General features: G+C 37.9%; 2 protein-coding genes across 3 annotated transcripts; both read right to left on the minus strand.

The window, feature by feature from the left end:
• Nucleotides 1-2,946: 2,946 nt before the first annotated feature.
• Nucleotides 2,947-11,087, minus strand: LOC122866768 (coiled-coil domain-containing protein 106-like). Its single transcript, XM_044176852.1, has 5 exons — nucleotides 10,920-11,087; nucleotides 5,881-6,098; nucleotides 4,937-5,149; nucleotides 4,622-4,828; nucleotides 2,947-3,914 (listed from the first exon to the last, which is right to left on the minus strand). The coding sequence occupies exons 2-5, from the start codon at nucleotides 6,086-6,088 to the stop codon at nucleotides 3,535-3,537; spliced, it is 1,008 nt and encodes a 335-aa protein (XP_044032787.1). The 5' UTR covers nucleotides 6,089-6,098; nucleotides 10,920-11,087; the 3' UTR covers nucleotides 2,947-3,534.
• Nucleotides 11,088-12,900: 1,813 nt separating this feature from the next.
• Nucleotides 12,901-22,276, minus strand: anxa13 (annexin A13). 2 transcript variants are annotated; one of them, XM_044176334.1, is made up of 11 exons: nucleotides 22,110-22,276; nucleotides 20,789-20,864; nucleotides 20,568-20,662; nucleotides 20,226-20,396; nucleotides 20,011-20,044; nucleotides 17,307-17,386; nucleotides 16,995-17,063; nucleotides 16,810-16,911; nucleotides 16,380-16,455; nucleotides 15,047-15,159; nucleotides 12,901-14,257 (listed from the first exon to the last, which is right to left on the minus strand). In XM_044176334.1, exons 1-11 carry the CDS (start codon nucleotides 22,122-22,124, stop codon nucleotides 14,138-14,140), a joined length of 951 nt encoding a protein of 316 aa, XP_044032269.1. In that variant the 5' UTR covers nucleotides 22,125-22,276; the 3' UTR covers nucleotides 12,901-14,137. The 2 variants fall into 2 exon arrangements, with proteins under 2 accessions (XP_044032269.1, XP_044032270.1); XM_044176335.1 differs by having other exon boundaries at nucleotides 20,226-20,393; nucleotides 22,110-22,267.
• Between the last annotated feature and the right edge of the window lie 1,144 nt (nucleotides 22,277-23,420).

Genomic DNA, 23,420 nt, shown 5'->3' on the forward strand with positions numbered 1-23,420 from the left:
GCTCGGTGGTGTTACCCTGCTGTTATCCAGTGGTCTCATGCAGTAAATAAGCACGGGGATTAGACACAAGCTTGGAGAACATGTGTGTTTTCACTCCCAGTAAAAAGCTGAGGAAGAAACTATGACTGTGCGTCAACAAAAACTGTTGTTGACTGCTCCACCAGCCATCTGATGTCACTGCAGAAAACGGACAAGAATAGGCATCCACCAGTACGCAGACTCCGGCCCCCACCTCAATTCTACCACAGGGGGAAATACCCATAATGCACTACTTGATGCTCTTGTATTGAATTGGCTTCGCATTGGTGCTCTGACCCACTTTTTCAACAGCGGGCAGGTTATTTTAAGATTTCATCAGCGAGAAGACCAAGGGCAAACAAAAGGTGAAGAGGCTCAGACGCCCGCTCAGATCAACTGTCCGTTCATTTTTAGGAATTCAAATCTATTCGAGCCTGTCTCTCTTGTTTCTGTGCAGCCTGCCTGCCACAGATATGTTTAAGTGTGTGTTTCCAAATGCAGGGCAAAATATGAGTAACTCTGAAGCTTGATCCTGTCACTACTACTGTTCAAAAATACCAGAAGCTCCCTGCAGACATACTAAAGATATAAAGCACTTTAAATAGCAGGGGCAACTTGGATCTCTGATCAGGTGGGCAGAGCTGCCAAACTATAAAACCAGACTGTATTCAATTTATACTGAAACAGGAAATTAAGATAAAATAAGATAAGATTAAAATAAAAAATAAGGTTTCTACCTAAAATGGCAGCAGTTTAAAGAAACATTTTGAGAAATATGCTTATTCCCTTTCTTGTGATCTTAGATGAGAAGATTGATACCACTCCCATATTAGCTAGTGGCCAATTACCTTAGCTTAGCACAAAGAGTGGAAACAGGGGGAAACAGCTAGCCTGGTAAGAAACTGTAACACTGTCACTGTAACACATTATATCCTGTTTGTTTTTTAAAATCTGTACAAAAAAGTAAAAACAACAAGGTTTTGTTACTTTTGGACAGAGTCAGGCTAGCTTTCACCCTGTATACAGTCTTTATGCTAAGCTAAGCTAACAGTCCTCTGGTAACAGAATCCACCTACCAGCACCTCCAAAGCACACTAATTTTCATGTTATATCTAGTTTGTTTCATCTGTACAAAAACCAAAGTGTAAAAAGGACACGTTGTGGTTTTACGGGGGTTATGTGCCGGACTATTTCTTGAATTCTTGTCCTCATCTTAAGGTGACTCCAGGAAGTAACTATGCCTGGACAGGCTTGCTGTTTTCCCTTGTTTCCAGTTTTTGCGCCAAGCTAAGCTAACTGAACCAGCACCTGGCTGTAGCTTAATATTTATCATACAGATGTGAGAGTGGTATCAATCTTGTCATGTAACTTTCGGCAAGAAAGCGAATCATTTCCCAAAATGTCAAACTATTTCTTCAAAACAAGACTGTACTTTGTTTGTCCTTGAAACTGATGAAAATAATGGCAGTCAGCATAAAATCAATTGCTCAAGTCTGAGCTCTTTTGCTCCATTACAAAGCTTGTAATCTTTTATATGTCTGTATGAGGCATTTATTACTCAGCAGGTCTGGCACACACTGCCAGTATAACAACAAAACATAACCCCAGCCCATTTGGACTCACTCAGTTCAAACACATTTTACTTGCACCATTAAGAGGGTGATTGGTGGTTATTACAAGCTACTCTCTGTGAGAACGTCCAGATGCTCTTTTTGTCAAGGTCAGGATCAAAGCTGGACGGGGGGGGGGATTTTGTACCCATCAGGCACTTGGAGCCTCCGCAATGACGTGGCACCTGCAACCAGGAAAGACACAAAATGGAGTCCCAGCTGGCCCCACACCAGAGAGTGAAAAGGCCGGGGGAGGAGAGAATGCTTCAGGCTCGATTAGGCCTGCATCCTATCTCCATCATCAGCACTGAGCTCCATCACCTCGAGTCATTAGCACCAAATTCACAGCTGTCACTCAGGAGTATTAGCAGGTGGAGGCTGCATTTTGCTGCCTTTTTGGGGACATGCTGACCAACAGGGGTGGTGTGCAAAAATGAAATAGTCATATACCTTGAGAACATCCCGTACCTTTCTCTGAGTGTCCTTTTTCATTTCAGGATTTGCAGAAAACCTGCCTTCATGTCTCACGCTGGTGACAAGGAGAGCAGAGCTGACATTTGCATGCCTCAGGAGGTGGGAAGAGATGAGTGCAGGCAGAGAGAGATACCCCCACCCTTTTCCACCTCATGCTGCTGAGCAGACCAGCATGCACCTGTCCCCTCTGGCTGTGAGCAGGCTGAGAGGAGCTGCAGGTCACTCTGCTGGCATGAAGTGTTTCTACACTCTCTCCACCAGCTTTTGGTTTGGGTGTAAAGAAAGAAAGAAAGAAAAGGAAGGATGAAGAAGAGATGGAGAAGTGATAGGTAATGAGAAATGACTGAATGAGTTCATAACAGAAGAGGGTGGTTGGTTTAAAGGGGAGGGGACAGACAGATTGGGATGTGAGAGTGAAAGATAAGCAGATAGCTGGCATGTGAATCGGAGTGACAGTGACAGAGTCCCATGCAAAGATAAACAGCCTGGGTGCAGTCCCTGTAATGGCTTTGCACAAGTAATTTGTCACTCCATGTGAAAAGCAAACAGCAGGGAAGGCAATGGCAACACTTTGCACTGACACTTACCATCGCCCAAGGATGTCTTTCCAAGCTTTCCCATCTGTCTACACAGCTGGTGCTGCCCATTCCTCTGGTCAAGAGACAGAGTAAAAATATGCAACATTTAATGCCATGTACAGTTGTACTGCATTGCAATTAAGGGTTCTTAACCATCCGTTGATGTGATTTTGACTCCCTGTCTGAAAGGTTACAGCTCTATTAAAGGTCATGTACAGTAGTATCATGTGATAGTGTCTTGATATACCTATAAAAACAAAAGCAACTTAACTCACTGAATTCTCTGTATGAACAAACTGTTTTCATTTTCATTTGTGGTTGTTCAGAAACATTAACACACTTTGCAACAAATGCAGTATTTAATCGCTCAGTTCAATCACAGAATATGAATCAGAGTATAATGTCAACAAATGTATTTTCACAAAGTCTATGAACATAAAGGTACACCTCCAACAAAAATTTGGTGCTGGAAAATGGAAATTTACTATCCACCATTTTGGAGTGAAAGAGGAGTGATTTGTAAACATAATCTAATATGTGAGCACTGCCATCTTGTGGGTGTTTCTAAAACTACACACACTTCTGCTCTTAAATAATAAAACAAATCCATTTCCATTGGTGAAAACAGTTGTAAATAATTTTCATGGCTATCAAGTGCAAAATATACATCCTAAATATGTACATGTGGATACTGAAATGCATTTTTCCCTTGAGACATAAATCAACTTATAGAAATCCAAAAATGCTACATAAAACATTTAAATCCAGCAGTTCTGATTGAGGGAAAAACAAACAAAAATACATAATTTTGTGAAGGCATTGTTTCACCCCTTCTCAACGCAATGAAATAATCATCAACCTATTAAAATGCTCTCTGCTGTTCCCCCTAGCTGCTGAAGGTGAGAATGCAACACCCTTGGCCTTTTCCCTGAGATGGGCAGAAGCTCGCCGTTAGCTTTCATCTGGTCTATTCTCCTGGACAGGTCAGCGTCGCTGTCAATGACCAAGGTGCACCTATGGGCGTAGCTGACCAGAGTCTCTTCTCCTTGGCGAAACATGCCCACCAAGGGGACAATGTCTTTGCCGGCGAGATGGAGCTCGGCAATCGACGCTGTGTTGGCGATGGTGTTCCGGTCGATTCCCAAATGACGGAAGGCTTCACTCATGCTTTTCTTCTTGATGAAGGCGGACAGGACTTGTTTATAGCGGTGGATGACATACTGGACACCGGTGGCTGGTGGAATGAATGACAAGGCATGTGCAATTAACAATGTGTGCTGTTGTTATTACAGAAGTGATGAAAAATATTTAGCCATTACAAACACAGACTCTTGATTAGCATTTGCAAAAGTGATAAAAGCTACAGTTTTTCATGCAGTCATTTTAATTCTGTCTCTGTCTTACTTACAAGCTGTCTTACTTTCCAATGGAAATTAGTGAAAATACTTTTTTTCTTCCTTCACAATATAATTTGAAATTGTTTATTCTCCCTACACAAGATTTAGCCTATTCCAATGTCATACAGATTTGAAGGACATGCTCTTATTTACTGACTCTGGTCAATCGAACAAGTATAACCATTCTTATTTGTATTTCTTACACATTTTGAAGAGAGAGGTAATCTAATCTAACATCACACAACTATTTATTTTGCCATGACAACAATAGGATTATTTTTCAAAGCTATTAACAGGTATTGACTTGAGTTATCTAGGAAAAGTTGAATGTGTTTACATTTACAAATGGTCAGTGAGGATACCCATTAAACCAGTTTTATTTTCTCGTTCACTTTCTAGATTTTCTTAGCTGGTCCAAGAGTTTGGATTGTTGGCCTTCTGTGCACAACGTTCTGCAACCTTTAGGCCACAGCTGCTACAATACACAAACAGAATTTGATGGGTGGCATTTTAGCCTTCAAGACATTGAAGACATGATTATTACCTCTCTTCCTGCTGTAGTCCTTCCCTTTCTTTGATCTTTTCTTGTCCTTATGGTGTTTCTTCCGTCTGTGTTCACTCGAGGCCGCTGAAACTTCAGATGATTCTGACGCTTCAGAACCGCTGTCGCTGCTGTCAGAGGAACTACAAGAAGCTTTTTCTCTTTTCCGAGATTTGTTTTCTGAGTGCTGCACTTTGCTGGGTTTTGGAGCTGTATATGATCAACAAAAATGACACAAATGTCATGAATAGGAGTATCCAATCAGTGTGAATATTATAAAGTCGAACACGCTTCTACAGCTTCACTTCGGACACTGACCTTCAGTCAGTGGACTGGGTGATGCAAAAGTTGGCATGGAGCGGTTACGTGTGAGGTTTTCAATCTGGCTCCTCAGGAACTTGCGGTCCTGCATCAGGTCCTCCACCTGTCTCTCCAGCGCAGCGATGCGCTCCTGTTTGCTCTCCAGCATGCACTGGAGCTTGGTGATGGTCAGCAGCACCCTCGGGGGCAGGCTTTCTACATGTGAGGCAGCTAGAGGAAGACAAGACATCCATGTGGAGAGCTTTAAAACAGAGCTTTACAAAACACAAGTTCCATTATGTCAAATTATTTCACTGGCATAATTTTTGTTTGTAGAAAAAAAACATTTCTGGTGGTGTAGTGTGGCTGTTGCTTTCAGCACACTCATTTTGTAATCTTTGGGGGCGGGTAATAAAAAGGAGCTGCACAAAGAATTAAAACATCAATAAATAATTATAATTTTTACTAAAAGACATGACTAAAGCCACCGCACAACATTTTACATCGTGTACCAACGGGAAGCAATATCATTGCTTTATGGCATAAAGAGGAAATGGCCGCTTTTATTGTATTTCAAATGTAGCTGAAACTTTTTTTGAGTTTTCAAGTTGGCACATGTGGGTTCAGGTGAAAGACCAATAACCAACTCAATAAATAAGAAAATAAATTATCTCAAATCCTCTTCAATAAAGTTAACTGCTGACATGAAGCCCCAAACTGCAACTGGTGGTCCACATTTGAATAAAGACTGTGTATACTCTGCTACAGGGACCAGAATTATCTTAAACAGGGGTTTAAAGACTGAGACTACACAATGTATCAATCACCTGGAACACTGTCTCATTTGTTTCATTGCACCAAGTTATAAAAATGTATGTATGTTGACGTTTTAAGATGATGCCAAATGACCAGTGGAAAGTAATCACAGAAAAGCAGCAGATCCTGTATGAAAGTGCTCTCACCAGACATGGCACTGCTGGGTGTGTTGTCCTGAACAGCATCAGCTGAAGGTCCTGTTTGAAAGTTCTCCCACTTGATGATGCGGAGGTCGTCTTGTTCTTGCTTCAGCCAGGCCGGAGAGGTGAGCCTGTCTTTGCACCTCACAGAGCTGGAGTCAATCTCTACGCAGGGAGAATAACCTGATGGCTCCTGCTGCCACACGGACGACATCACTTCAAACCTGGGAAAAGAGGCAGGTTACATGTAACTTAGAAAGATGCTCGGAGAGATTCATGAAATATTTTACATACTGTAGATGACATCCCAAAGAAGGGCATTGTCCATTGTCCACAATTCTTACTTTGTGTCCCTTTTGCTAAAACTACATTTTGAGTATTCTTAACTCAACTTGGTCAGCTCAATGTAACAATAACGCCTACTGTCCAATGCAGCCATCCTTTGCCAAAAAGTTAGTAAGACTGAATCACTTTCTTGTGGTTTCAGGGGGTATATTTGTTTAATAATGTCAAAACAAACAAAAGTGACTCCATGGTAAGATTCAGCAACTTATAGAAAAACATCCAAGCCAATGACCTCCTCTATTAGTGCCTTTGGTAACGATTATGAGAGACGGTCCAGCTCCTACAGACCAAAAGGGAACCATTATTATTCTCATATAGAGGTCTCTAGCAGTTGCAATGTTTGCTGTCAACAGCTAGCAGCAAGTAAACTTGGACACAAGCTATTTCCATAGGAACAAGATACAGAACTTGTCATTATGAGATCTTTTCTGAAATATGGATCTTGTAATTATAAGATGCTACATCAAAATTATGAGATACATACTGTAAAACTAAAGCGTGGCTCATCATGCTTTAATGCTCAAGAACTGCTTATGTAGGAATTTATTTAATGCTTGAATTACTGTGTCGAGATTTAATGCATCATGTTACATGAACTGCTGTCACTGGATATTAAAATAATAAAGGCAGTATTCATATAGTACTCATATGATTAATCATCATGCAATGGACCATCAAGTCATTAACATGCCTTATAAACAAAGACCAAATGCAGCAAGCTTGAGACATACAGTAATATATAGCTGATACTTTAAGACAAGATGTCGTTCTGCTGTTGGACAGTTGTTTTCAGATCAACTGGTCTAAGAAGAATTTTTACACTTCCCTGGTTTACAACAAATTTGATGACATGAAAAAAACACGTGACTTAACAGTGAGTTAACCATCACATATCAATGATTCAAGTGTTAAATGATCACATGAATGGTGATTTGTGTAAAGGTTATTTAATACAGAAGCGCACTGCATTAATCAAAGAAAGAAATAGGAGGCCTTATCTGGTAATTTTCATTTTCTGTACCTCATAGTTTTAACTTACTGTCTTATAGTTACGAGAAAAAATTTCCAGAAGTTATAATTACGAGAACAGGTGTTACACTATATTCTGTGACCCATTAGATTCAGTTATTTCAGCTACATTCCCACTACAGATGTTTTTATTAAACTTTAATGCATGCTTTGTTCTGATAGCTGTTACTAAACTTGGTGGTACCGTAGTATTTCAGATTTTGTATTGTCAGGTGAGGCGTTAGTGCTCTACAGGCAGCTACACTTACGTTTGTGTTATCACAGATATCAACATTTTTGTAACTAATATCTGAGTATATAGGGCCACAATAGGTTAACAGATATCAAAATTTGTGACATCTAAATACATTTTTGCCAATGGGCCTACCTATCAAAAGTAAGTGATAAAGTATGATAAAAACATTTACAGTGAAACTCTTGTTCAGGGCACAGATTCTGATGGGTCACAGAATACAGTGTAACACCACAAAGCCAGCTGCATTTCAGATTTCATGACTTTGTATCCATGAAGCATCCTGTACTGGTTTAGCTGCTCCTGAACTAACGAGCAGGTCAGGTTTATAATTACGAGATACCTTTCTCATAATTATGAGATTGTAAACCCAGATGATGAGATACAAAAGTCAAAATTAAGAGATTTATTTGGTGAATACTGTACTTTTAAAACGTTCTATACCTCTGTTTTCCAGATTCAGTGATACAAACAATTTGTGTGTTTTTTGACAAAGCCACAAACACTGGAACAACAATGTTACCAAATATCTCTTATTCTCTGAGAATTCTATTAAATATATATATATATAATATATATATATATATATATAGTCATATAAAAACACATTGTCAACAGCAGTAGTGAATCAGAATTTACAGTAAACTACTTATCTGCAAAAAATAATATTCATAAAAACAAAGGATTGCAATGCATTCAGTGATTATTAATTCAATAAAGGCTTTAGTTAAAGCTTTAAGTAGGCCACATTAATTGGCATTAATTCATGTATGAATTTCTGCATGTAAAAAAGCATCAATTCTTGAAACTTGCTTACTTTACGAGAAATGCATATGAATGACCAGCAACTAACTGATGCATATCTAAATACAAGAACAATACACTAATCAATACAAGGACTGATGTGTTTTCATCATATAATAACAGAACTTATATTCAGCATGTTCATGTCCTCCTGCAATTAAAAGAACAACACGTCTGTTGAATATTGTAATCTTTATTAACTGTGTTACACGTTATCTTTCCATGACATCATCAGGTTTGTGGCCCTTCAGTTAATGTTCTTGAACTATTTATTAATGACTGACAAGCAATCCTTGCTGCATCTGTTATTTTATTGCTGCAGTGTACAATGCTTTTACCTTTGTACAGAACAACTTAACAGGACACAAAACTGATAGCGACCTAATCATCATTAATCCTGAGCCACATGACTTCATGATATATCATGCATTAATACATTCATGCAACATGATGAATCATGCATTAGTTAAGCATTAACCGAGACTGAGCAGGGAACCATAGTTTTTGTGCTACAACCAGGCTTCTGAATTGTATGTTGCTTGATGGTGTGAACAAAGAAATCGTTTCCCTGTTGATGTATATTTTCCATTTTGTTATACATATATATGGTCTTGTACTGTACATGTGAGTCAGAATAAGATGATGATGTATAGGATGTAGAGAAAGTGTAACGCTTTTTAAGTCAAAGTCAAGTCCAGTTTATTTGGCAAAGATGTCTCAATGGGCCAAACTTCTCTAGGAAAAGCTTCCCAAAAAAATCTCACTAAATGGACTTCAAGGTGGGAAAATGGCCGTGTACTCACCTCTTCCGTAAGTACCGTAACACTAGGAAAGAGTCATTTTACATTAACAGAAAAGTATTTGCCTTTGTGTGTTTCCTGAAATATACAATTCAAATATCTCTAAGTTGCTTCATATTGTTTTTTAAAGCTTATCCTCCCAGGAGAATTCAAATAAACCAAACTGCTCTTTCTGTAGGGGAACATGACTGATCATTTCTACTGCAGAACTTCAGTGGGATCAAATATCAGCATGTAGAGACATGCACCCTGTAATTTACAAGTCTTTGAAGTGTGCACTTGGTTTTCTGTTGAAACATGACAAACTCTAACGGTAGGAAGGTATGAGAATCAGTGACAGATTATGAAGAAAGAAACATAAAAAGATACAAGTTTGCCTCCCACTGGGTAAGTAAGGGATAATGTACAGCGAGCCGGTCATTATTGCAAAATTAACCCCGGGTGATGCAGGACCCCGACGCAAAGTGTAATTTGACACCAAATATTGATTTAATTTTTTTGTTTATGTCACATTTACATGCTAGTTTTTCTTTATTTTATTATATTATATTTATTTGTGGTTTTTGAAGGGAGTGGAGAGTGGCAACAGAGAACAATGGTGCACTAAAACCAAAAACATCTAGTGGGTACCAGTTGCCACTCAGGGGAAAATGGACAGACATGTTTAAGCATACGTGAACAGTTTACAGTGTAATGACGTGAGAAAGAAAAACTGGGTATTGAATCTGATTGTGATTTGTCAACATTACTAGAGATTGTTTCTGGGTCAAAATCAAAGCAGCAGATGCAGAGATTTCCTGACTTTTAGTCCCTCAAGCTCCAAAAACACTGGATCCTACATTTCCCATAATGCAACTCATTAGCATCTTTCATTAGACACCTCTGCCTTCTAAATGCATGCTTCTTTCAAAACCCCCCCAAAAACTATTTGAGTCTCAAGCTGAAAACTGAGATAACTCTTATGACATCATCAGGGTTATTGTCCAATAACAAGCTGCAGAAGACATTCATGTGTAAAATTGGTGGAGTGCCCCTTTAATTAATCACATACACTCATAGTGACTTCATCACTTCTTAATGGTGAGCAACAGGAATTCATGATAGATTAATGATCCATTAAATCATCATGAGTCATACATTAGCTATGTGTTACTTAAGCATGTGTTTTGTAAAGCTATTATAAGGTGTTACCTAATATGGTTATATGCTGCAGCAGAGATCTATACGAACGAGAGGTGGTGCATTCAGATGCTTGATACCTGGATGCAATATTTAAAATGGCAGAACAAATTAAAATACAGTAGTTTATCTACTCGTTTTTTGTTGCAGGAAGTGGACATCACTGTTTTACTTCATGTTTCCATGGAGATGATGATGGACTCTTGATGATACTCTTTAACATGTGCAGTTATTAATCTGGCCCCAACACATGACACAAGGTCTTAACATGCGAATGACTCTCAATGAACTGCCGCAGCCTATAAATGTTTTTTACATTTTTCAGTGCTAGCACATGGGGTAAAAATACTAATAAAGGGCGATAATGCAACGACAAAGTAAGCAGGCCTATTATCTTTACCCCTATTGATTTATAACATGAATATAACGGTGTTTTAATTAGTAAGATTTGTTAAATAAGTATATTTGGCATGACAGAAGTTATAAAGCTCATAAAACACACAAAGGTATAATATTTAGTAGGCTAAAGGAACAACCATTTCTCCTTGCAGTGGTTTTAATTAGCTCCTACCAAGATGGATGCTAATGACTGTAATTACTAGCAAAAAGGGGGAAAAAGGACCAACAAAGCCAGTGAAACACACAGGATAACGTACCTTCAAGAGAGTCCAGCGGATAAAACTGGTGTTGGAGATGTTCCTGTGTTTGTTCTGCTGTACGCTGAAATGTCACTTCGTATAAAATGCCCCGTTTTTCAAAAATATAAACAGAGACGAGTGAAAAAATGCGAGACTACAACATGCATATCTGAGAATGGGGCCGTGCCAGAACCCTGACGCGACTGAAACATTACGCTGCCTTCAAGGGCTCGACGGAAAGTCGTACTTCTCAGAATTATATTAAAGGAAAATGCTGTTTCACATCACTGTACCCTGTGCATTGATATCACACTGTGTAGTCATGTTGGGTTACTGTACCCTCACATGAGTTGTCTGTAAGTAATATTTTGAAATTACTGCTATTAAAACAGGACTCCTTTTTAGGCCTCAAGCAGCTGCTTATCCCTCAAAAGAATTAAAGAAACTTGAAATCCTTAAACTAAATGCAACTGCAATCTTTAAAATCAGCCCAAAATGTTCGTAGTATTTATTTTCTTTTTAAATTGCATTAAAAGTGTTAAAATAAACACAGATCATTTCACAGATTTCATTGAAAAATGAAAAACAAAATGAACAGCAACCCCTTAACAAATCATTACAAACTCATGCTGAGTTTTCAAAGACACCAAATATGTCAGGCTGAATTTTGGGGAAATGTGTATAAAATGATGTACAATACATCTAGAATATATTTATATATAATGATGAGTACAATGTATATAATCTATTCTTATATATTTGAGGAATGATGCACACATAAAATGGCATTGACTCCTGGGTTCGACTAGTTCATTAAGTGGAAATATCATATAAGATACTGTGGAGTAAGATGTTTACAAACAAAATTTGCTGTAAAATAATAATAATCTTGGAGAAACGCTTAATGTGGAGGAAAGCTACCAGCTAGGTAATGTGAGTGGCCTATACTTTTAAATACAACTTGTCAGCACCTCATGCATTTGGTTCATGTACCCTGTGACAACATGCACTACTTTCTAACAACATCATTCCAATTTTGTTTTTGGGATATTTTTTAAATGAGGCCCAAAGCTACTACTAATTATCACCAGCTGTGGGCTTTTAAAATATCATTCACTATTCTTTCCCACTTTGTGGGTTTACATGTAATTTAAATTCCGAATTTACAGATTTCCCACAGTACCTAAAGGCAGCAAAGCAGCGGCGACAGGCTTGTCTCAGCGCGTGAAGTGACAGACAGGTCATTCCCATTCACATCCACAGTCTTCAGTGGTTGTTGACACTTGACAGCCACTGAAAGTTTGATGGGGTTGTCATGGAAATCATACTGCTACAGGGGAGGGCTGTTGCCACGACAACTGCATCATTATGCATATTATAACTTCACAAAAACTTTCACTCACTGAACAGGGATTTTAAGATTTTATGTAGTTATTATTCAATGGTGGAATGTAATTTACTCAAGTACTGTACTTCAGTACAATTTTGAGGTACTTGTACTTGAGTATTTCCATTATATGCTTCTTTCTACTTCTACTCCACTACAGTTCAGAGGGAAATATTGTACTTTTTACTCCATTACATTTATTTGACAACTTTAGATACTTGTTACTTTGCAGATTCAGATTATGAATACAAAATATAAATCAACTAATAAATTATGATATATTGCTATGGATTACAACATTAATGCATCAATAATCATAATCCAATATATTATATATATTATTCTGATACGTGCCATTCTGCATAATGAGTACTTTTACGTTTGGTACTTTAAGTATATTTTGATACTAATACTTTTACTTTCACTTAAGTAAGATTTTGGATGCAGGACTTTTACTTTCCAACAGAGTAAATTTACACTGTGGTGTTGCTACTTTTACTGGAGTAAAATATCTAAGAACCTAATCCATCACTGCTGATGATAAGGTTATTTATGTGTATTACTTCACCAGAATATCAAAGACAGTCAAAGGTCAAATAAAGCCAGACATGATGACGGTACAGGAAACTTTATTTGCAGTTAGACTACAAATCTTTGACTATAGAGAGGCAAACACGAGTCCCACGGCCCAACTGATGTCCTGTTTGATGTTGTAACTATCTCATGTACTTCAGTTTACTTGAGTATTTACTCAGCTTGTTGCAAAATGCTTACAATAGTGGTAATTTTAACAAATCTCAGCTGCCCTATAGAGACACACAATTAGAGACATCAGACTGTCCAGATGTTAAATATTTCTTACAGGTTTCTTCTCATATACCCTCTGGCCTACCTAAAACAGCAAACTAAATAATGTTATATATTAGAAGATTGTTAGTTGTAAAATACAAAAAATGTATAACACGGTGAGGTGTATTTGGATTTGTCACATTTTACTAGTTGTAGTAAAAAAGAAAAATGCAACATACTGTAAATCAATATATAGTTTCTTTCAATAAGCAACTGATAAAATATATATTCTCTTCAGCGAATCAGTTGTGAGTAAAATTTATAAAATGCCACTCACATAACATTGCATATCTCTCATGATACAAGCTGATATTCCTTCATTACAAACTTTCACATTTCTTCATTTATAAGCACAAACTTCAAGCCATATGGAGTGATTGCATTAGTTGTAACAGCAGTGAAGTAGAACAGTCAATGAATTTGGGGCATGGAGGGTGAAAGATAAATTGACAAAGAATTTTTTTATATAAAACAGTGTAATATAATTCTTGGTAGTAATGTAACACTATTGTCTCAATACATTAGTAAATGCTAATGCTTAATGATGTAATTGCATCGGTTTGACTACAGTTGGCTCCTGTGAACCTTGGAAATGTATAAATCTTGGTGCTTGTTAACAATGACTAAAACTTCACCACTGTGTAAATGCTGGTAAAGGTGTTAAGAACTGGAGCTAAAAATTGACTAAGAAAAGGGGCAGTAATTGACTGAAACTGTAGTTTCACAGACAGATGAGTAAATCCAGTTCAAAGGGGATTTCGTAATTAATGTCTGTGGAAAAAGTTAAAAAAGAGAGCCATCCAAACAGTAACTTGGACAAGACATGCCAGATTATTAATTATTTTATCCCTTCCACCCTCCTGCTCCCTACATAATGTCACATGGAGAGACTGAGTAGTATTAGTTTGTGAGACAGAAAACAGCAGCGCCCTCAGTATAAACATACTCTGCTGTCTCTGCCTCTGTTGTCCACGTCCGCTCTGCCGACACTCTCCGTCTTTCAGTGGCAGATAGCCACGAGGAGGCGTTTAAAGTCGCCGCTGCACTCGTCCTTCAGGGCGTCCTTCAGAGACACATCGTACTTCTCCAGATACATGTCTTTGATGGTCTCCAAATCATACTGTTGACAACAAGAAAAAGAAAAAAGTACCAGAGGTCAAGCTTGATAACTTTTAGTGTCTTTATATGATGTAAACACTTTTGATCAAATGTAGTGCTCATTGCCATGGTGACCACGGGCCTGAAAAATCAAACACGGTGAAAAAGCAATCGTGTCAATTTACATCCAGCGAAGTAACCCGTCGGCATTCTGCAGTAATCTGATTCCTTAAAAGTAATATGACTATGATTTCATTTTTTATATTCCCTTTTTGTTATTATTATATATGATTTAATTTTATTTAATGTCTGACTTAAACTGAAACTGACACTAAGTAGCTTCTACAAGTCTAAATAAGTTGGTTTCTACAGCTAAATATTTGATTATTTGTAAAATAGGTGCTGTAAAAAAAAGTTGTTATTCTGAATGCTCCGACAGCAGCAATAAGACCTTAAACTTAAAATAAGTATGCCATTGTTTCAAAATAATGTTGGGATAGAGGAGATCTCTGATTATTGACCACATTTTACAGTAACCAGGTAACTACAGTGCACATAAATGCACTGTCCGATTTCCTGCGTAACCTGATTTCTCCCAGTTACCTGGCAGTCAAGAAACAAAATATTGATAAAATGACATAAAGTGGTGGTTAAGCATGAGGTCACACCCCTAATGTCTGTAGCATGACATCACACCATCCAAAACAAAAAATCATTGCAGAAAACAAATGGATTTAGGTCTCGATGGTATTGAGCTTTAACCTCAACTTTGAATATTTGGCTCCACCCGTTGATCTTTGAGTGCAAGTACCTCAGCGCGACACACGATGATGCGAATAAGGGTGTCCTCATCAGTGCCTGCTCCTTTCATCGCTTTGTTCAGACGTCGGGCAAAGTAGAGCTGAGGGTTCTTTGCAACTCTCACTGAGGGGAGGAAGAAAAGCGTTCATTAAATTCCACTGCAGTTTACTGTACCTTATATTCCAACACCATCAGCTCCTTTCCTCCCAATAAAACTAAATAAGTCCCATATAGTCTGTTTATTCCAGTGGTGCAAGAAGTATTCTGATCCTTTACTTAAGTAAAAGTACTAATACACACTGTGAAAATACTCCACTACAAGTAAAAGTCCTGCATTCAAACCTTTACTTAAGTATAAGCATGTAAGTATTATCAGCAGTCTTCATTGTGCAGAAAAATGGTCGCTGTCAGTGTTTTACTGTCATATCTGATGTTTCTGGATTAATATTACTGCTGCATTAATGTGTATGTTGCATTTTACTGCTGTAGTTGTTTAAGGTTGAGCTAATTGTAACTACTTTATATACTGTTGGGTAGTTTAATCTACAGCAATGCATCATGGTCTAGAAGATCATCATATGTTTGTAGCGTCGCTGTCCTGTGAGAACCACGTAGCTCTAAAAAGTCAACTTTTCATGAGCTCAGAAAAATCAGAATCAGAATCAGAAATACTTTATTGATCCCCGTAGGGAAACTCTTTAAAAAACAGCCCTGTTTTCAGCTTTGTGACAAAGCATTTTCCAGCTGATCCATAGGGGGGTTTAAAAAGTTCATTTAGCTTAAGAAGAAGGATAATTTTCTCAAACCATAAAGGAACACTTCATCCTTTAGTTTATCAGAAACATTCAAATTCACCACATCTGACGATACATGGTTTTCACTGGACAGGAAGGGTATAGAAAATTGTGATTTGAAAAGTAACTAATAACTAAAGCTGTCAAACAAATGTAGTGGAGTAAAAAGTACAATATTTCCCTCTGAGATGTAGCGGAGTAGAAGTATAAAGTTGCATAAAATGGAAATAAAGTAAAGTACAAGTACCTCAAATTTGTATTTAAGTACAGTACTTCAGTAAATGTACTTGTTACATTCCACCACTGGTTTATTCAACACTTCAGTTTAACCTCTGGCATCCACCATTGTCTTTACCCATGCACAGTGTTGTTCCACAAAGAGATACACAAAAAGCAGCTCAGCTTGCTTTATATTTTACATTCTATCTTTATGATTTTGTGTTTTTTTTTTATTTGTATCTAACCTATGTGAGCCACCCACTGACATAATATTTATGTGTTATCTTCTTTGGACAATTTTTATTTGGACATTTTGCATTTCATACTAACCAAGGGCAATGTAGCATTTTTTCAGTGTCCCAGAAGTCTCATTCTCGATGGCATCCAGGATTTCAGTTCCAGAGAGCTATGGAGAGAAAATTACTAGTTGAATCTAAGTACTGGCAATGCCTTAAAGTGGTAATGTTTCATTTTCCAGGCCCACAATTTAATCTCCCCAAAAAGATTTGATACTGTGAATAGTGATTTATGTGTGAGGGAAGTATAATTGAAGATGTTCAGAACATTTTAAAGTCCCAGGAAAGTGTAGTTCTAGATATTAAAGTCTGTCTGTACCTGCATGAGAACCAACAGCACTTCTCAGGGGTAATGTAAGATACCAATGATGATTAATTCACATGCTAGCTGAATGAAATGTCAGGTCATATAAACTGATATGCAATATCACTTCAGCTACGGACAGTGTGACACCAAAACTTACCTGCTCATATATCTTGAAGGTGGCCTGGAGCTGCAGGTAATTTCTGGAGGCCAGGATGTAGGTGAAAGTGGACTCATCTGTCCCAAAACAACCCTCACCAGCCTGCAACAAACATTAATATTGTTCAGGGTTAATGAATCTGCTATGAGACTGTTAGGAATATGTGTTTAACATTGACACAGTACCTCAAACAGGGCGGTAGCATCTTGTTCAGCCAGATCCTCATCCACCTCGTAACTCTCATCTCTGTTGCCCTGGAAGAAGAACAGTAAGATGACTTCTGCTATGTGGTAAAGCCTTTCTGTCCGACTGAAGCAACTGTATCTGGCTTCTGTTTCACTAATGAGCAGGTGTCTGGAAAGTGGCCAGTGTGCGTGTGTGTGTGTGTGTGTTTATAGGGCACGATTGGGCACAGGGAGAGTGAGCTCGATTTCAGTCGAACAGCAGACAAGAGGAATTTAGTTACACGAGTGGAGTAGAAAGTCAAGGCCACTTACCTGCAAAAGAGCTGTGAGCAGGTTTCTTACATCCCCGCTTGTATCTCCCTCGATATCTGCTTCAAGATCACGTTCATGCACTGAAAGAGTGACACAATGTGAACAAAAAAGGGTCAAATAAAATGACAAGTCATACTGTGTCCACTCCTAGATACTCTTGTACCATCAGATACAAGTTTGTCATTCTGAGTGCATTCTGTTTAAGTCCTGTGACTGCAGTGTGTTTTAGTTTAATGACACCCCCAATTGGTATCTTAGATTGATGGATTCCTGCCTGTATGACTTTGAGTCTAGAAAGCATCCTTCAACTGAGAATGTTCTGCAACCAACTTCAATTGTTCTTCTTCTGCCCTCACTATGTGTGTAGGTGCACAGCTATGCAGTGAGCTAGACACACTTCCAACAAAGGCTGAAGGCAGCGGATGGCCTTTGAGGTTTTTACTGGAAGAAATTGTGAAACTGCGAAAACAGTAGTCAACAAATTCAATGATGGTGATTACAAATCAGAAATTTCATAGATTCCATAAACAAGAGTTAGCTAGACCAAAGGTACTGTAAAAATTCATTATTACAGTAACAAGGAAACTGGATTCACAAAGGTAGAGACTAGGGCTGTGTCCAAAATCACTTCCGTTCACTCATTCACTACTCCCTATATAATGGACACTCAATAGTTTAAGCAATAGTGAGCAGTAAATTGAGATTTCAAACACTTGCTAATCATCACTTTGCATCATCACTCACAACTATACAATGTAATGCATTGCATTGTGGGATTGTTGGCAGAAAGTAAAACATTTTCGTTCCATTGTGGCATTTTTGAGGGCACTATATAGAGATTACATATATGCACTCGGACACACAAATGTAATTGCGGACAGTAAATGTAGTGCACTATATAGTAAATATATAGGGAATAATAGGGAGTGTTTTCTGACACAGCCCAACTGTCAAATGAACCTAGTTGGCTACATTGTACCTCATGCCAGCAAGAAGTGAAAGATCAACATTAAGTTCCCACAGGAACTACAGCACAATAATTTTTCTAGTAAACATACACATAAAGTCCACAAGAGTAACAGTAAAACGAGTAAAATAAACATTTATCCCAACAGTGACTTAGCTAACAGTTGCTAACAGAATGTTGCCTTAGCAACACATTAGCTCCAGACAGCTAGTATAGTGGGCTAGCTTGGTTAAGCTAATCAAAGAAAACTAAATTCTACTCAGTGACAAATCAACAAGCACAAAACAGCTGTAATAAAAGGAGTACCTACAGATAATGCTCCAACAAGGCTTTTTTGGGAGTGGATAAAATATGCCTGTCAATATTTGCTTGGTCACAGATCTGACAAAATGGTGGACTGAACTGAAACCAACTGCTGGTGACAAAATAAACATGTCATGATGTCTTATCATCTACATGCCTAGCTATCCTTGGCAATAACAAAAAGATACCACCAAACAGCGAAATTGCCTCAAAAATGCAATATATATATTAAAGTATATTCGAGTGATTAAACTCCTGTCATCCCATCCTCTAAAATTATAGGCTACATTACGAATGTCTGTCAGGACATGAAGCTCAGTATGGGGCATACTGTATGTTGGAAAAGCTGGTACGTACCAAAAAGACATACAGTTTTAAGGACTTTGTAACTTTATTCATAGTTAACAAATCAATTATTAATGTTTTATAGCAAGTTAGTATATGCTGGAGGTGGATACACAACCAGCCAAAGAGATTTTTCACAGCATGACAAACCAAAGGTTGCCATATTGTGAATGGTTGCTCTTATTATTACTAGTCAATAAAGCATTAATAAATTATTTATTAGCTTAAACACATGTATTAGTTAACAATACATATGGTGAAATGTGGCAAAAGTTGGGTGAGCATTCCTACTGAATCCCAGTATTAATGCTAAATGATGTTTTGACCTATCATTAGGGTAGGTAAGACAGGTGACACTATTCTCTAACCCTGAACTAACATACCTGCCTTTGAATCCTATTCTCACCCGAGCAAAGAGCTGATACTCAGCCGAGTCAACAAAGCATACACTGGTGTCTATAACATCAGCAGCTAATACCATCAGCTAACAACATGCTAACTAACCAAAGAAGCCTCCTAGGCTATATCATTCCTTCCACACATGGGGAAATAAAAGAGAGGATAAGAAACAAAGTCAACATAAGATGGCAAAGAAACCCTTGAATAATGAAAGAAGATGTACATTTAATCAGCTATCAACACTGGTATGACAGAGAACAGGAAGTTGCAGCAGGATGGGCCTTGACTAAACAAAGTGTGACTGTACATTACATGGCTAAAGAGACACGAATAGCACTGTACGTGGTGTATGTAGGCCCAAATGAGTCACTCTTAGCCATTTCCTCCAGGGTTCATAATACAAGGATAGGAAACAGTGACATTTAGTAACTTAGTGGGTGAGAGGTTTAACAACTGCACAATATGTTTTTTATGCCACATAAGATATCTACAAACTGCTAACAACAATATGGATGGGATGGGTGGGTGGATGTCAAATAATGTTTTCGTAATTGAAATGTTTTAATCCTGGTTCAACCATGTATCTTTGTTTTGAAAAGTGCTGTATAAATAAAGTTTATTATTTCACAGTAATAGTTCATTTTGCAAATCAACTCTTCAGTTGAAGGCTTCATTTGCTTATTGGCTTACCTTGAAAGTAGCATTCCTTGAACAGGGCGATGTCCTGCGGGAAACAATTAATTCAAAATTTGAACATTCTACATCAAAAAATCTAAAACTCAGTTCACTTAATTATTTTTATGCCAAAGATAAAAGCGATTGAACATAATGGCACACATATTGTTGATGTATTAACTCACTAACTAATAATTCATTTCATTTTATGCTTTTAATTTGTGACTGACAGCATTGGTGGCAGTGCAGAGAATCTCCACCAGGACGTCTTCGTCAGTGCCCGCTCCCTTCATGGCCTTCCTCAGCTCCTTCACAGCGTAGATGACGGGCGGGTCCAGCATGGCGAGGATAGCTTTCTCAAAGTTCCCAGACAACTCTTTCTTCAACACATCCACCAACTCCTGTCACAAAGACACAGAAATAAATTGGTAGAAAGGAGCAGAAACAGAGAGGGAATGCAGATTTTCTAATAGATTTCAAATTAGAATTATAATTAAAATGGTTGTTATGGTTTAAATCATACAGTAAAAGACATGTAGATGTTATTCTGTGTATTACTGAATGACACTCACATCATCATACTTTTCAAAATAGGCCTGTTTAATTTCCTGACGCTGAAATGAACTGCGGTTTGCCAGGATGTCAATGATGGCCTGCTCATCAGTTCCTGAAGGGAGGACCACACAAAACAGATGCAGTACAATGCTAAACAATGTAATTTGCAAGTAATACTTTACTAGACATTACTAGAATAAAAAAACAAACAAACATATATTCAATATTTTCAACTTACCAAACCCTTTGCAGGCTTTGCGGATGGCCTTGATGTCAGCTACGACGTCAAAATCATCATAGGGTACGATTGTGGGCTAAGAGAATAAAAGATAGATTGTTCTGTAGATGAAATACAAAGCTAGAAAGAGCTTCCCATAACACTGTGGTTATATCAAACTGATCATTGTTTCAGTAAATGAAGTTCAGAGGGATTCATGATAGCGATGCAGGAGCAGCTGGCAGATGGGGGAGGGGAGGACGATGACACAATGCTTTGATTGAGGAATTCAGGGCCAAAAGTCTTTAAACAAACTTGGTGGGGCCCGCATGAATAACTGGCAGTAACCAAAATGCGTCCAGGGGCCAACGGAGGCAGCCCCACAATGGAACTATCAATCCCAGCAATAAAGACTAGTTTAATGCCCCTGTTCTGTCCCATAACCAGGAGAATGTATGGCAGACATTTAACTCTTGTGTAGGTTTGTATAGCACCAAAATATAAATCAGTAACTTCTCAAAACTTGCATAGTCCTGCCTATTTTGTTATGTAATCATTTTATTTTGTGTTGGAACACCAGTTTTATTTATTTTCTAAAATATGAAGCTGGATGTTATTTGGAGTACTTTTTAAGCAGTTACTTTACAATTAATAATCAAAACACAAAATAAGCTGTTGTTAGTTACAGAAAGCTGTTTTCACTGTCAATTGGTGTAACTGAAGTTGCCAAACTTTATGTGGTAAACCAATAAACTAATGAACATAAATGTAGCAAAAAGAGAAATCAGACAGACATGGACACCCTCCCCCCATCTTTGCACTTATGAACTCTACTCTTGCCTAATATACAGAGCTCTACTCATCCACACACACACACATCTAACGGCGCTGTGATGAATTCCGCAGGGGAGTGGCCCTTTCCTCTGCGTAAACCCAGACACGGTTGTCTGTCACACGGTGTCATTTGCGACGTTTACACCGGCTTCATTTAAAGAAACACCAAATATTTTGAATCTGAGACCACAACTCTAAATTTCTGTCAAAACAGTAAGAGATTTGTCACGATATATGTGATCTGCGCAATGCCTGCCGGCGAACAGAGGCATTACAGGGTCATGCAAAATATGCAATAAATAGGATATTTTATTGGAGATTAACGCCGAACTCCCCCGGAATCTAACGATTACCCTGCTGATCGGCTGGATCAAACTCTTAATCCTATTCATCAACATGAAACTCTGCCGCTCACACTCCGAGCGAAGCCCAACCTGCTGATTGTTGAGATTTTCTATTTCTATAAGCTGCGCGTTTGTAGCGCAAACTGTTTAACGGTGGTACCTACTTGACAGTTGCCCATTTTAAGGATGTTTCTCCGGCGGCAGCTGGTGATCTGTAGGAGAGAGTCGTAGTTTGGGATATGAGTCCTCCTGAACAAACTGCGGCCCAAAGCAGCAGAAACCAGTATGTGACGTCACCACGGACCGCTACACCGTCGGGTTAACCATTTACATCCAAAACCAGCGTAGTATCCCATGGTGCACTTGTTCTGACCTATATCTCAGTGGTACATAATATTGAATTTACACTGATGTGAAAATGCTTTATGTTAATAAAATGTAATGTAATGTACTATAATATCTATATCTATCTATATGTCCTATAAGCAGTGGTGGAATACAACAAAGTGCATCTGCTCAAGTACAATTTTGAGGTACTTGTACTTTACTGGAGTATTTTCATTGATTTCATGCTACTTTACTTCATCATTACATTTCAAAGGCGAATATTGCACTTTTTACTTTACTACATTTATTTGACAGCTTTACTTTTCAGATTATTATTTTTCATACAAAATATATGATCATCTTTTAAATGATGATGCATTTGATGCTAAATTTGATTTAAAAAGAAACCTTATGATGTCATCGGGGTTATCTTGGTTTAGGTTTAAGATATAACTTTTTTTTACATAAAGTCTGCTGTACAAACTGGAGATGTAGAATTTTAGAGAAGTGCACATGTAGTTGCATTATGGGAATTGTAGGATCCAGTGTGTTTGGAGGTTGGCCCATACTACAGACTAAAAGTCAGGAGATTTCAGCCTCTTCTGTTGCTTCGACTTTGACCATTATTTTTGTTAAATCTGTCTCTTCTGAGTCCCCTAGCTTTATGGAAGTGCAATACTCAAATCGCCCTCTTATCAAGTCATTTTAGTCTAACCTCAATGCAAATCAGTTAAATGTAAAAAAGTATTTTCTAAAATCAAGTTTCCTTTATATATACTTTAAGTAAACATTTCTACAATTTACTTCTGTACTTAAGTAAGATCTTTAATGTAGGACTTTCACTTGTAATAGAGTGTTTTTACATTGTTGTACTCTTACTTAAGTTAAGGATCTGTATACTTCTGCCACCACTGTCTGTAAGAGTGGAAATGGAATAAGGTTATCCAATTTATGATTTAGGAATAGTATATTAAGAATATAATAGTGATACAAAACTGAGTATAAAGGAGGCTTCAGCACCACTGAGTATAAGAGCCTTGTAAGAAATTTTGCAGCATGGTGATTAGTGGTCTGAGTCCTTTTTCAACCAGATGACTCAGGATCAAGCCAGAACGTTTAGGCATCCTTCAGCCCTATTTTACTTGAGC

The sequence above is a fragment of the Siniperca chuatsi genome, linkage group LG19 (genome assembly GCF_020085105.1).
Source record: "Siniperca chuatsi isolate FFG_IHB_CAS linkage group LG19, ASM2008510v1, whole genome shotgun sequence".
Lineage (NCBI taxonomy): Eukaryota > Metazoa > Chordata > Actinopteri > Centrarchiformes > Sinipercidae > Siniperca > Siniperca chuatsi.

Coding starts and splice junctions, on each gene's coding strand:
- anxa13 (XM_044176334.1), bottom strand. Junction 16,456..16,809: donor CCTTCAAGATATATGAGCAG/GTAAGTTTTGGT, acceptor TTCTCTCCATAG/CTCTCTGGAACTGAAATCCT. Junction 14,258..15,046: donor TCATCGTGTGTCGCGCTGAG/GTACTTGCACTC, acceptor TGTTGTCAACAG/TATGATTTGGAGACCATCAA.
- LOC122866768 (XM_044176852.1), bottom strand. CDS start 6,088: ATGTCGTCCGTGTGGCAGCAGGAGCCATCAGGTTATTCTCCCTGCGTA. Junction 5,150..5,880: donor ACCCAGCAGTGCCATGTCTG/GTGAGAGCACTT, acceptor GTCTTCCTCTAG/CTGCCTCACATGTAGAAAGC. Junction 4,829..4,936: donor ACCCAGTCCACTGACTGAAG/GTCAGTGTCCGA, acceptor GATCATATACAG/CTCCAAAACCCAGCAAAGTG.